The 13,694-nt window shown below is 38.6% G+C and overlaps 1 protein-coding gene across 1 annotated transcript; it reads left to right on the top strand.

The window, feature by feature from the left end:
* The first annotated feature begins 484 nt into the window (after positions 1-484).
* LOC309691428 (OX-2 membrane glycoprotein) lies at positions 485-12,818 on the top strand. The gene is made up of 7 exons (XM_082509070.1): positions 485-669; positions 1,230-1,301; positions 1,397-1,720; positions 2,900-3,229; positions 6,450-6,734; positions 8,584-8,685; positions 11,179-12,818. Exons 2-7 carry the CDS (start codon positions 1,238-1,240, stop codon positions 11,184-11,186), a joined length of 1,113 nt encoding a protein of 370 aa, XP_082365196.1. The 5' UTR covers positions 485-669; positions 1,230-1,237; the 3' UTR covers positions 11,187-12,818.
* Positions 12,819-13,694: the final 876 nt, after the last annotated feature.

Genomic DNA, 13,694 nt, shown 5'->3' with positions numbered 1-13,694 from the left:
ATGGAGTTGACAGGCAGGAGACGAAGAAGAAGATCTCAGCGAAGTCAATAGAAGTTTTGAAGGAGGACATGCAGAGGGATGCGACACAGGAGGATCTTCGGGATAGGGTGAGATGGAGGACACTGGAGGCCCCTAAAGGAAGCAGTTTAATGAATAAGATTTATGTATTTAGTATTTGTATTACATTCACTCGTCTCAGCCTTGGAGTAGTTTGAAAAATTGTTATGTTTTCTGATGTCATCCTATGAGGTTTTACCCAAAGTTCCAATGAAAGCCTTAAATTAATATGTTTTACTCAAACTTCTAATTTATTATAATGTGTACTTGACATCAAAATGAAACACTTGTCAGCTGCGTCCTGCAATCCATGGTTGATTGCAGGCTTTGTGAAACCAGAAATGCACACAAAGTCCCTCCAGAGGGCGTTGTGAGCGCAAAACATGAGCTATGTGGTTCAGCCTGTTGTGGGCGCCTCACCGCAGTCCGTTGTTGGCCGGCTGGTGTTCACGGCGGAGTTTGATGTGCGCACAGTGGAAAAGAGTTGGATGAGTAAAAACGGTCTCTATCCTTTTCTAGAGTGAAGTTTCCCGAGACTGACAAATCATAAGGATGAGCGAGATGTTGCAGAGGTAGAAGATTTTAAACTGCTTGGCTTTTTGGCATACAAAGGTGAGTGATTTAGTCTCATGGGTCTATAATTTGTATATGATAGGGCTTTTGATTTATTAATCTTTTAAAGGAATTTTGTTTCATTCACTTGGTTAACAACAGGTGATCTGATTTCAGCAAAGTAGTACAACACTTATAATCACTAATTTCTTTGACGTGCAATTATCTACAGTTGTATTTAATTTGGAGTTTGAGCCGTTAGGCTTAAATCCAACCCTGAATCGGTTTAATCATCTCTACTGTGATAACTTTGCGACTTACTCAGGGTATCATCTGAAAGTCTTTGCGCACTTAATTTATAGATGTATAGAAATATTTTGAACTGCACTAAATGCTTTATGGAGTAAAATCTCTGTAAAAAAATGTACATTGTTGAATACAGCAGTTTAACTGGCTTTCTGAGTAAGATAAAGTGAGTTTGCCTTTTCAGCCTTCATTCTGCATCACTGGATCATCTTCTTTTTTTTTTAATTATAAGAGAGGGTATATTCACACAGGAGCAGACTATAATCATTTGTTAAATCTCAGTAACTCTCGTTTTCTCTCTGTTGAATGAGCAGTGAAGAAGATGATGATCCAGGCCTCCTGTCTGCAGCTGTGTTCACTCTTGCTTATGGCAGGACGCCTACAAGGTGAGTGTGCCAAACCACACTTATAGCATAAGGAAAAAGCTAAAGTGAGGATGTTCTGTACATCAGCTTATGATTTTCTCTGGTGGTTGTTCCAGCTAGAGTAACAGCAACCCAGCATCTGGAAGCACCGGTGGAGAAGCCTTTCACTCTGACCTGCAGTCTTTCAAAGGAGCGAGGTGAATCCCTGAGACAGGTGCGTTGGCTAGATGTCCAGAACAAGACCCTGCTGACCTACCAGCCTGGCAACAGGGAGAGTGTGAGCGGACAGCAGCATGTGGAACTCGCCCCGTCGTCTGCGAAGGACACCTCGTCTATCATCATTCGCAGGGTGGGCTTCCGTGATGAAGGCTGCTACACTTGCATATTTGACCTGCACCCTACTGGTTCAAAGCAGGGATCGACGTGTCTCACAGTGACTTGTGAGTAAGCCCATTAATGATAACAGATTAACATTAATGATCTTGGTGCAACAGCAGTATGTTATAGTTTAGGTAAATCCTGTGTGCTTGTACACATTTCTGAAGCTGTACCAATCTGTTACAGGACAGAATGAGTAGCTTGCCTGTATGGATTAAGGTACTGATCCTTTACAGCAGTGTTTCTGGCTCAGTTCAGAGACCTCTGGTGGACTTCAGTGCATTCTTCTCAGATTCCTGTAATCAACGTAATGTCTTCTGCTCCATAAAATGGCTAAAAATAAAAGTTTATATGATGCTGTTATTGCACTGAATGTAAAGTGAGTATCAGTCTGCACAGCCATAACTGAACGAAAAATGAATGAATTGTAATGCAAGCTGACCTACAGGCTTTGCATGGGTGAAAGTTCAAAATGTCTTTTTTTTTTTCAAACAAAAGCACACTAAACATGCAGGTCTCTTGTATTTAAACCACAGTGAAAATCTTCTATGGCATAGTAAGAATGGCTGCGAACTAGTTGGGAAGACCTGCTCTGGAAGCCAGTTTGAGTAATGATCCCCTTGACACAAGGAAGGAGGCAGATGTCATTCACAGGGTCAAACTGAAGAGCTCAATTGTTCTGAAGCGGAAGTAAAATGGCCTGTCAACTGGTTGATACACCATTAGTATCATCAGTGTCGTCTGTTTTTGAATGAGAAAATGTGAGATGTGCTACAATAGCTGCTGGTATATTTGAGAAATAACAAAGATTGAAATTGAGACGCCACACGAGAATCATAAAAGCCAGTCAGCTGAATGGAGTTTCCATCATTTCTGTCCTCAGTGGTGCACCATTTCTTAACTGATTTTGGATGCCTGCCCTTTGCACCCGACCGTTAACACTGAAAATATGTGAATACTGATGTCCCTAACCACTGCTCACCTCTGAACAAGAGTTGATGAGTATGTTGAAACTCAGCCAGTCATGTTAATAAAGAGCCGTGGAGCAGTGGGAGGAGGGCTCTAACCAAAAACAGCTGGTGTGGATTCCAGTGACTGGTTTCTGTTTGGGCGTCTCATATTTCTGAATATTAACATTGTCCTGTTTGCACCCTTTATCTGCCTTTTTCTTTTCTTTATCTTATCTTCTCATCCATCATTCTTTCACTGACTAGTGTTTTTTTCTCTTTTTAAATCTCCAGCTCAAGTCACCGTTGATGGTAACAAAACAGCAGTTAGCGGCAAAAAGGTTTCCCTTTTATGCTCCTATGGTTTGCCAGAAAAAGTTCAACAGATAATGTGGAGGCACATTTCTGCTCAAGGAGAATCCACGGATGTAGCCTCCTTTGCAAAACGGAGCGACCCCATGATCGAGCCACCCTACCAGGGGAGAGTCTGGCTCACTTCCTCCCTGTCTGACAGTCAGCTTACCATCCAGCCTGTTGCCATCCAGGACGAAGGCTGTTACACTTGCATCTATGAAACACGTTCTGATGGGCTGAAGACCTCCACAGTTTGTCTCTCCACCTACGGTAAACACCTGTTTTCACAGTGGGCTATTACTGGTGATGCTGTTGTGGTTCAGTATTGTAAAAGGATAATCCACACAAGAACTCAGTATTTGTACAAACCCTGAGACATCTTATGTACAATAAACTTACCATAAATCAGAAATGAAGCACAGTTTAAAAGTTTCTTAAAATAAAGTTTTGAAAATAAAATAAAATTGCTAATTCCTATAGTCATTAATTGTGTAATCTGCTCACACCAAGTGCCTAGTTAGCACAAATCAGAGGGAGTAAAAGAACAGTCTCTGTACTGTTGAAAACATAATTTTTTAACAATATGCAAAAAATAAGCAAGTCTGTGTAATATTTGCAAAGTTATCTTACAAAATTAGTTAAATGCTAATTTTGTAGCTAGCTCACCAGATAAAATGTAAACAGAAACATCTAGCCTGTTTCTGCACAAAGGTAATAAACACTGCTGGTGAATTTGCATTATTGTTTTGTCATGCAAAAAAGAAAATTTTCACATGATTCTGTGCAAAACTAATTGATAAGAACTCGTAGCGCCATCTTTACGAGCAATAATATGAATTTATCAGATTCTCACATCATTGTCCAGCCTTACCAAGCGTTAGTTTTTAGACAGATGGTCTCACATTTGATTGAAGATTACTTTGGCATACAGAGTAGTTTGTGGTCAACTTAATGACTACAAGGTGCTCAGCCCAAATCATCACCCCTGCACCACCGTGCTCTGCAGTTACATTAGGCGTCTGTGCTGTTTTGCTGTGTTTGGTTCTCTCCAGGCACGGCACTGTACATCACAGCTCCGCTAAAGTATCATTTAACTGTGATTGGTAAGATACTCACTTGATTTAGTTAATTCAGACTATTACAGTCTCATATTTGCTTTGTAAAATGCTTAAACCTACCCTTTGGCCCTAGAATTTAACTGGAAGTGATTGAGCTGTTCTGAGATTAAATTAAGCCCTGGACAAGTGGAAGATTTGGCTTGTTGGTGGCACTAGTTGAAATGTCAGGCGACCAATAAAGTCATTAGGAGTCTTAATCGAGGCACGCTGAACCAAATTACGCCCAGAATTTCACGCCAAATTTCCAAAGCAGTACATCAAATTGACATAGTTTGCTCTGGGCCAGCGGACCTAATCAAGGTTCCCTACCTCCCACAGAGCTATGATTTTATTTGTTGTTAGTGCGGCTGATACTTCAAAAGTCTTCAGTTTTTTGAGGCTGTGTTTTTGTAAAATAGTGTCACTTTCGCATGGAACGAAGAAAATAGTTGGAGCTAAAAGCCGAGAGAAAAATAAAGCAGGCAGGCTTTAGTGCAACTAGGAGACGATTTAACTTGGACATTTTTGGCAGGATAGACAGGTACCCCCTGGGATTCAGATAGGAATGTGCATCTTTTCTCCCAGATTTTGCCCTATGCACAATTTTATGATATCACAAGAGTAGACTGTTGTTAACACACAAACTCAGAACAGAACAGGAGTGTGTCCGTGCAAAGAATGGACCATTCGGAAGAACGATGGAGGCAGGGAACGAGGTCCTGATGCATGACTCTGTCAGTGTTTGCGGCAGACAGTGATTCCCTCTGTGCTTTGTTTCTCTCTCTCTCTTTATGCTCATTTGCTTTTCCACTTTTCTCCCATTCCCTTGCTCTCACAATTATCTCAAGAAACACACGTGCTTTTGTCTGAAACTGAACTGTACAGGACAGTAGGCGTTCTGGGTGCTGAAGCATGATTAGCATTCATGTTTTATTCTTAATGCTTATTGTTGCCAACAGGCTTCTAACTTCATTCCACTTTGGGTGTGACATAATGCGCCCTTCTTTTCTCCCACTTTCAGAAATACTGTTCAACAGCAATTATAGCCCATGCAGACACATTTACATTATCTTTGCTATTACAAGTATTCTTAATTACATTAATAAAAAACATGGTACTAGGCCAGACTCCCTTTGCCTTTAGATCTGACTTCATGGTAATTCTTCCTGGTATATATTTAACAAGGTGCTGTAATCATTTCTCTAAGATTAAGGTCCATATTGACATGGCGGTATCACACAGTTGCTGCAGATTCGTCATTTGAACATCCATGATGTGAATCTCCTGTTCCACCAAATCTCAGTGCTGCTTTTTTGGATTGAAATCTGGTGACTGTGGAGGCCTTTTTAGTACAGCGAACTCACTGCCATGTTAAAAAAATGATTTAATCTTTGTGCGTTATCCTCCTGAAAGCAGACCAGCAGGGTTAGTTAAACTAGAGTGTGAAAAACATGGAATGGAGAAATGTGTAACGTGATTTAAAAGCTCTAAAGAAGATTTTTCATACTACAAGTGAAGCGGTCACTGAGTTCACATCTTCACGGCTGCATTAAATTTCTGCATGAAATTATACATTTTCAGCTTTTATATGTCACAGTTTGTGGTTTATTTAAGTTGTAACACCAGGCTTGGCACAGTATACATTAGGTAATATATAAATCTCTTAACTTACTACAAATCTCAAAAGTAATCGCCACCATGAGGGAAAAAGCAATTACAATACTTTGATTGTTTTTACGTATATATATTTGTGCCATTGTAATAGGTAACTACATAGTAATGAACGGGGACAAAAATGTACTTCCTCGTAATACATTTGCTGTTTAGGACACACGAGCATTACATTTTAAATAAAAGCCACAGTCATTCCAAGCTATGCAACACGAAGGCATTATTATGGTTTGGATTGTTGTCAGATTGATCTCAGATTTGAACCACCCTCTAAGGCTGTTGATGGGTGAAGTTTATCACGTAGAATTTGCAGAAATTGCTGAAACTCTGAATGCCAGATATCTGTGGCTAAATGTTTTCTTGCCAACAGAAATGTTCTGAGTTCCAGTGTATCACATTCCTTTCTCAGCCCAGAGAACAGAGAATTGAAAACAGCCAGATATTTACTTATGGATCTAAGGAGTGCAGGAATTCGCATATCTTAGCTGAACGAACCGAAAGGCTTTAAGGGTTTTATTAGATATGATTTTAGAAATTTAAATTAGCACACTTAGATGATGGAAACTAAAACAATGGACCAATTTATAGATTAAAGTAATCTGACACATGATTGATTTACCACAGCATGCTTTTCATATTTCACTGACTGCTTTTATTTTTATTGAAGCAACAGAAAGGTTTATTGCAATAAACTTGGATTTGTGTAAATTTATTATTCGCAGTGCTGCCAAAACCTCAGGTGAGCTACAAAACCACTTCTCCAGGGGTGATCGAGGCAAACTGCACCTCTGTTTCAAGGCCGCCGGCAGAGATTGTGTGGAATGTGGAGAGAGACAACCGCACCATGCACCCACCTGTGACAAAGCAGCTACCGCAAGATGATGGGACCACTCTAGTGATCAGTACGCTGACTGTCCAGTCTGGGTTGCTTAAAGACGTGTCGGTCAAATGCTTGGTGCACCACAAAGGGCTTGAGTCACCAATTGCTGTATCAATGAACACTAAGAGTAAGTTAGTGTTACTAATCCTTCTTCTTTGAAGATCTCAGCGGCTGAGCTTTTTTTGCCCTGAGCTACGTTATGTTACAAACTTAAAATGTCTTTCTGCAGGCAATACTACAACCCAGGATGAAAAAGATAGTAGAAATAGTTTTTAAATGTTCTCTAAAAGACACCCATAAACTGCATTGCACTAGTTCCCATACTTGCAGACCCATCCTCATCTTATGTAGGTCTGTTAGCCTTTTCAATTTTTTGCATAAAGGCAATCTTCACTTCATAACATGGTGAAATGAACATTTCAATACCACTCTTACCTTCATGAAAATGAAACTACAGTCAGCTGGATACCATACTTTAGCACAAAATCCAAGAATTCGATACTGCATTAAAAGATGAAACCTCAAGGGTCAAATCAAAATTGTTTTTTTAAGCTTCCTCATGGATCTTCTGAGCAGTGTTTCAATTTTCAACCCATGGACCCTGTGCATTAATATTATGCTCTGCTGAGCACAGAGGCAGTGTCCTTGGCTGATGCGGTGGAACTTGTTAGTAGATAGTCATACAGACCACTGCCCTTTCTCGCTTGACCACGATTGATAACACAGCTGGCCTGCTTCCTGATCCACTCGCCAGCACCGTCTCCTTCTCATGGCTTCCAGTAACCACAGGAGTCTCTGCACGATGCCTTGCAACTCATTAAAGCAGAGCCATGAATATGAGGTGCCCATAAAAATTAAAAATGCATTCAAATATAGCTCATTGTGGAGTGCTGTTAGCCCTCCAGGACTGTGTTTGGATTGTTCACCCTGTTCTGACCATGTGCAAATTTGCAGTGACTACTGAATCTCTTCTGCTGTGTTGGGGGGTTTAAATTTAGGGAAAAGCATAAAATAAGGAGGTAAAGTATGAGATAGATTTTTCTCCAGAGAAGCCTGAATTATGATACTATAAATATTTAAATATACATAACATTAAACAGTAACTTACTTCCTATCTAGGATTCACTAAATGTTCAGAATTATCATAATGGCCTTACTGTCTCTCTATTTTAAAAGTCTCAATCAAAGGAAGAAATTTGGAAGTGAAAGCTCAGATATGATGAGCAGGGGTACTGTAGAACAATGGCTGTATAAGCCCCCAAACCCCCCAAAAACTCCACAATGCATGCCATCTGTTTCAAGTGCTGGATTAAGGTATGATTTTTGCCTTTTTTTAAAGACAATATTGCACAAGCAACCTATAAAATGATAATTTGCTCTACCTACATGTCTGTTTTCATGCAGACTGAAGACAGAGCATCTTAAATAGAAAGTTACAGATGCTCATAGATGATTTGTTGATGCCAGCAATGCAACTCTCCCTTATTCAAGTGTTTATGCTAAGCTAACAGGCTGTCAAGGGAGCCTCTTAGTTTACTCAGCACCTCATGTTAACTGATAAGGATGAGAGTGGGAGTGATCACCAGTTTAAGTGAATCAGCAAAGTTGCTGAGTGAATTAGTGTTTTCCCATTCTTCACCAGTATGGTTAAAAAATCTCTGTTGTGTTTTTTAATGGTCTGGAAGCTTTGGCATATGTAAACTGTGTGCTATTGTCAGGTATTTCATTTTCTGATGACCTGTGGTTTATCTTGGTTTAATGGGTCAAGAGTGGAATCAGACAGTAACTAAATTAAATCTGAGATTTAATCAGGGCAGGTCTATAGCTGCAGAGAGGCACTTTTCAGTTTAGCACAGCCCTTCGGTACAAACAGTCACAGAAATACTAACAGCAAAATTAAATTGAAGAATTATATGTTTATCTATTTATAGAGATATTAAAACAGCTGATCAGATTTCTGTATTTTTCCCTTCCAGTCGGGACGGCGCTCACCATCCTGATCTCAGTCACTACAGTAGCAGCTCTGTTAGTTCTGTCTCTCTGCTTCTGCCTTTGGAAGTGTTTTTTGCGTAAAGAAGGTGAGTATGCCCACTGTATAACTCCAAAAATGTCTCACTGTCATTATTTGAGGGTTGTATCAGGAATACATATGAAAAATCTCGTGTTGATGTCCACACTCCTGTCGTTTTAGCCACCTGTCCACAGGTTTTATGTAACTAGTGGTGTGAGCTGGTCACCTCAAGTTAACTAGATTGCTTTATGTTCATAAATGCTACAAAACATGCAGTATCATTAAGAAATGAAAGCTTCAAAATACTTTTTGTTAAAACATTTGCCCTGATTTCTGATTCTGGGAGGAGACATAAATGCCTTTGTCAGAACTGGGCTCCGTGTCTGCCAAATCAAACATGCAGAGCTACACATGGTTCCCGCCCTTTGTAAACATGTGACTGAAACAGTGAACAAACTAAATTAATATTGGAAGTAAAACAGTATTTTTTATTTCAACGTTAAAGAACTGCTTGTGCACTAATATACTGTGCTCTTGATACTGACAGTCTCTTGGCTTGAATTGTTTTAAAGTTATTACACTTTCTCCACTCACTCCATCGTAATTCTCTTAAAGCCAAGAGATCATTTGAAGGTCAAGGAAATCTAATATTTGGGGCTCCTTCTCTTATTGTGGGTTTAGGCAAACTGCCTGGGTTCTTCAAAAACAATGAAGAAGCAGTTGCCAGGTGTGGTGTTCTTCAATAATAGTGTTATAATATTGAAATAATGGTCAGAAAGTCATTTCCCACAGGTCAGATATTGTGAAATGACTCCCAGTATCCACTCACGTCCATATTGTGGCATACACTGTCAAGTATATTTACTGATTTAGTTCCAAATTTGTGCCCAGAGTTGTGTAATTACCTTAATTGTGAGATTCCAATAAGATTTGTCAGTGTGTTATAATCTGCAAATATGTATTGAGTTTCTGTGTGTATAATTATATTAGTAAATGTTTTGAAAATAAAAAAAAATCATCTCTTTCAGTCTGAATACAGATTTGGAGATATGTGTACACATTTGCAAAATTACTACGCACACAGCTCCACATTACTGCACACATTCACAAGTCAAAGTGACTTTTACGATATTCTCTTGCACATTTTGCAAATCTTATTATGCACCCATAGGTTGTAATGCGTTGTAAACATGTGCATTTTAATTATAATAACATCCCCATCGATAGCCTCTCAGTTATCACCAACTTACATTAATATTTAGAAGCCTGGAGGAGCAGGAATTTATATTATATGTTGTTGTAAACTGGTTTTATTCATATCTATAAAATTACCTGATCTGTCTTGTCAGTTAGTTTTTAATCTGTAAACTCTGAAACTAGCTTTTGCTTCTAAACAGTATCTCACTTGTCTTTAGTCAACTTGTGACATAAATGCTACATTTACAATATTGAATATATGAATGGGAAAATGGGTGCTGAAGCTGCTGCACTCAGTATTTGAGATTCCAGTTGTATTTAATATTATCATTAACCGCATGGCCTAGGGGTAACTGCAGATTCACTTTGTGATGGTGGAGAGGAAAAACTCCCCTGTAGCTGGAAGTGCCTTCTGGCAGGACCAGGCTCAGAGAGAAGAAGGTATCTGCCTCAGTCGATCAGTGGAGAGGCAAAAAGAGTGAAAGGAGCAGCACAAAGCACAAAACCAACAAAAGAGTATGAGAGTGTAGACAAAAATGAATGACATGCACTATAAAGACTGAGAGTGAAAGACTTTTTTAATTTCAAGACTAGAAACTTCTAAAAGTCTCTGGTTCTCTCAGTTTTTTGTATTATTTCACTTTTTATAAGTTTCTATATTGATTCCATCTGGAAATGGGTTTCATAACATCCTCCAAGTTTAGTTAATATTTACAGTTAGGACTGAACATCGATGGTATGATATTCCTGCTTCATTGTCCTGTATCTGCACTCCATCTGCACTTTACTGACAAATTTAAGAGCTGTTTTCCGTCTGTGCAAGAAGGAAGTCCGAGTATAGCAGTTCTGACTGAATAAGGAAATCAGCCAAAGCCAAAGAAGTCAAAGAAAACTTTACAGACAAGACTTTTACAAAGAAAGATCTGATGGAACCAGTTCATACACTGAACAAAGTGAAGAGTTGGACAGAGACTAGGTTCTGCAGTTTTCCCACTTACCTCATCTTATTATGACAGGAATGATTTATGGTAACGAATTTTCCTGGAACTTGATTTTAAAAACTCTGATTGCAATAAAACTATATTATTTAATTTAATAATTTGTAATCCAGATATTATTACATATACTGTAAAAAATCAGTGTGATAATCATTTCATGTTTTTTAAAACCTGCATGATCAATCACGTTTTGTCTTTTGACTTCGTGCCTCTGTGTTTTTTAGCATGTAGTACCTTTCCACAGTTAAACTGTTTCAGACTTTTTTCTGAAATGTAAATGTTAAATATTAGAAAAACCTTTATTTTTATACTTTATAATGCATTTTTAGATATTCTTTACTCTCTCCTCGTACTTTTGTTTTCAGCTGATTGATCGTAAACAAATGAGACCAGAGGCTGACAAGAAGATATGCTGGGAGCCAGCCTTGCAGAATTATTTCCCTGCATTATCTTCGTCTTCATCATCATCATCATCATCATCATCATCATCATCATCATCATCATCATCTCGGTACAAAGGGAAGATATTCTGACACACCTCTGTAGGATGTTCAGTACAATCCTATTTATGAGCACCAAATGGACAACACTTAACTCTGCTCTGCTGCTTCTGATATAATCTGCCAGACTGTCCTCACATGGTGTCAGTGAGAAACTCTTAAGCAGATCTCGCTGTCGTTCTCTGTGTGACTCTGTAATTGAATGAATCGATGCCCATGCATTCCTGAACCAACAGCAGCATCTCTGTGCGGCAAATTAAAGTACTTGTTTGATAGCACATCGCCTGTCCTCAAAACACTTTCCTCTTTTAGACTCTGAGTCTTTTACCTGGTCTTTAAAGAAAGAGTGCACTGCTATTTTATATTTTTCATATTCAGCATTAGCAGAAACCAAATGTGTATTTGTATGTATCCATGCTGAAATTAAAGGCAGTAAACGCTTTATGTTTTGAAAAACGTATATATATAATTTTATTTTAAAACAGTGAAATTATATTAAATATTCCAAGATTTCGCTGCTCAGCCACGCCTGCACTGCAGAGATGTACTAACATTTTGGGTGATTTTTGGACAGTAGGAAAGAAAATGCCATCCCTATCTTTTAAATAACCAGCTAACTGTCACTATGAGCTGATACTTATTCTTCCTCTGGTACCTCAGCTGAAGACCCTGTCGCTTCAGTGTATTGTGATAGTTGGGTGGGGCCATCGGTAGTATTAGATGAACTAAAAGGGCTGCATACTGATTCCTTGTTTATGTAATATCTATTACAAACTTTTCTACACGTTTCAAAGTCTGTTTGTGTTTGATGTGTGTGTGCATGTGTGTGTGTGTCCATGTGTGTTCGTTAGAGGTTGAATTCCACGGTCAGATGGCTTGAATCAATTGCCTGAGGGAGCAACAGTAAAACCTTTTTTGGTGCCCCAGAAAGGAATGCGTGTCTTGTTCGATGCCTCCATCCTACAGTCATGGTTAGTGGTTTGAAAAATTGCTTGAGAACTTCACGTTAAACACCCAAAGAGAGACTCCACTCCTCTAAATATTTTTGCTCTGGATCAAAGTGGTACCTGCGTGCTTATATGATCAGCAATGAATTACAATGGCGCTTCTGGGTATTACTGTGTTTGTATGTGCAAAGCGGTGCTTTTAAAATGTTATTTCTCTGTTGAAATAATATTTCATTTCAAAGCATATGACTTGCATCTCTCAGTTATTTTCTTTGTAAACAGATGAGCAGCATGAAAGTTATTAGAGTTTAAGATCAGCACTTCATTCAAAAGCTACAAAAGCATTTAAGTAGTACTTACCTGTATGTGGAGTTTGAGCATACACAGTGATCAGAAACACATCATAATTCTGAAAGTGGGTTCAGATTTTTTTAATAGGAACGCAAGGTAGCGTCCAACAGGAAAAAAAAATCAAAGGATGCACGAATGACTATTTACATATGTAAAGTTAATGTAATAAATGCAACAAACAGAATAATAAAAGTGTTTAAAAATGCATTCAGACTCTCACTGTCATCCTTTCAGCCTTTTATCTCAACTTTGTGCATTTCCGACTATTTTTAGAAAAGCATCACATTCCTTTCAGCTGTGCCAAACCTGGTGGCCAGATGCTTTTTTTTTTAATCCCAAGCCAAGTTGTGGTGGACATTGCCAAGCAAATAATCACACACATATTGTGCACACTTTTACTCAGGGAGTCTGCTAGCCATGTCAACTGAAAGATAACATTTACTATTTATGCTTTCTATTAGATATACGTTTGTGTATTTAACCCAGCACCTGTATAAAGACAGCATAAATTCAGATCCGACTGCATCTGGATTTATGTGAGAAGTGTAACTAAAACAGTGCTTTAATTAAGCAGATATCAAAATAGAACCAAGCTAAAAGATTATGTTATTTCTTTTGCTATAATGAATAAAAATGCTTAACACCAGAGTGAAATCATTCAAATGTAATAGTTTTGCACTCCTAATTGATCCCTGCTCCCGTATAATCCCCTTGGAGACATCTGTATTTTTAGCAAAACCACATGCCTTAGCAATTCTTAGCATTTTTTTTACCCTGTCAAAAGGTTTGTTGCACAGCTGCAGACTTCTGCCAGACAATGATTAAAATCGCACAGTTTCTAAACCTGTAGTTGTCTATTTGCATTTGGTGGGAGAGAATGTGTTTGAATCTGCATGTGAATGTTTATAAGGTGTTTCTCAGGTCATTCGTTTATGTGAAATCTAAGCAGTCTAGGTGCATGCTTGTATGTGTAAAGTATGTGATACGCGCGTTGTGCTGTAGTGAAGTGGTACGGTGGGGTGATGGAGTGGGTTAGGATTATAAATCTGCACATACTGCTGAAAAAAAATTAAACAAATACTT

Source organism: Aulonocara stuartgranti (genome assembly GCF_965226115.1).
Source record: "Aulonocara stuartgranti genome assembly, chromosome: 16".
Taxonomy (NCBI): Eukaryota; Metazoa; Chordata; class Actinopteri; order Cichliformes; family Cichlidae; genus Aulonocara; species Aulonocara stuartgranti.
The sequence above is the reverse complement of the archived record's forward strand: the minus strand, read 5'-3'. Positions and strand labels throughout refer to the sequence as shown.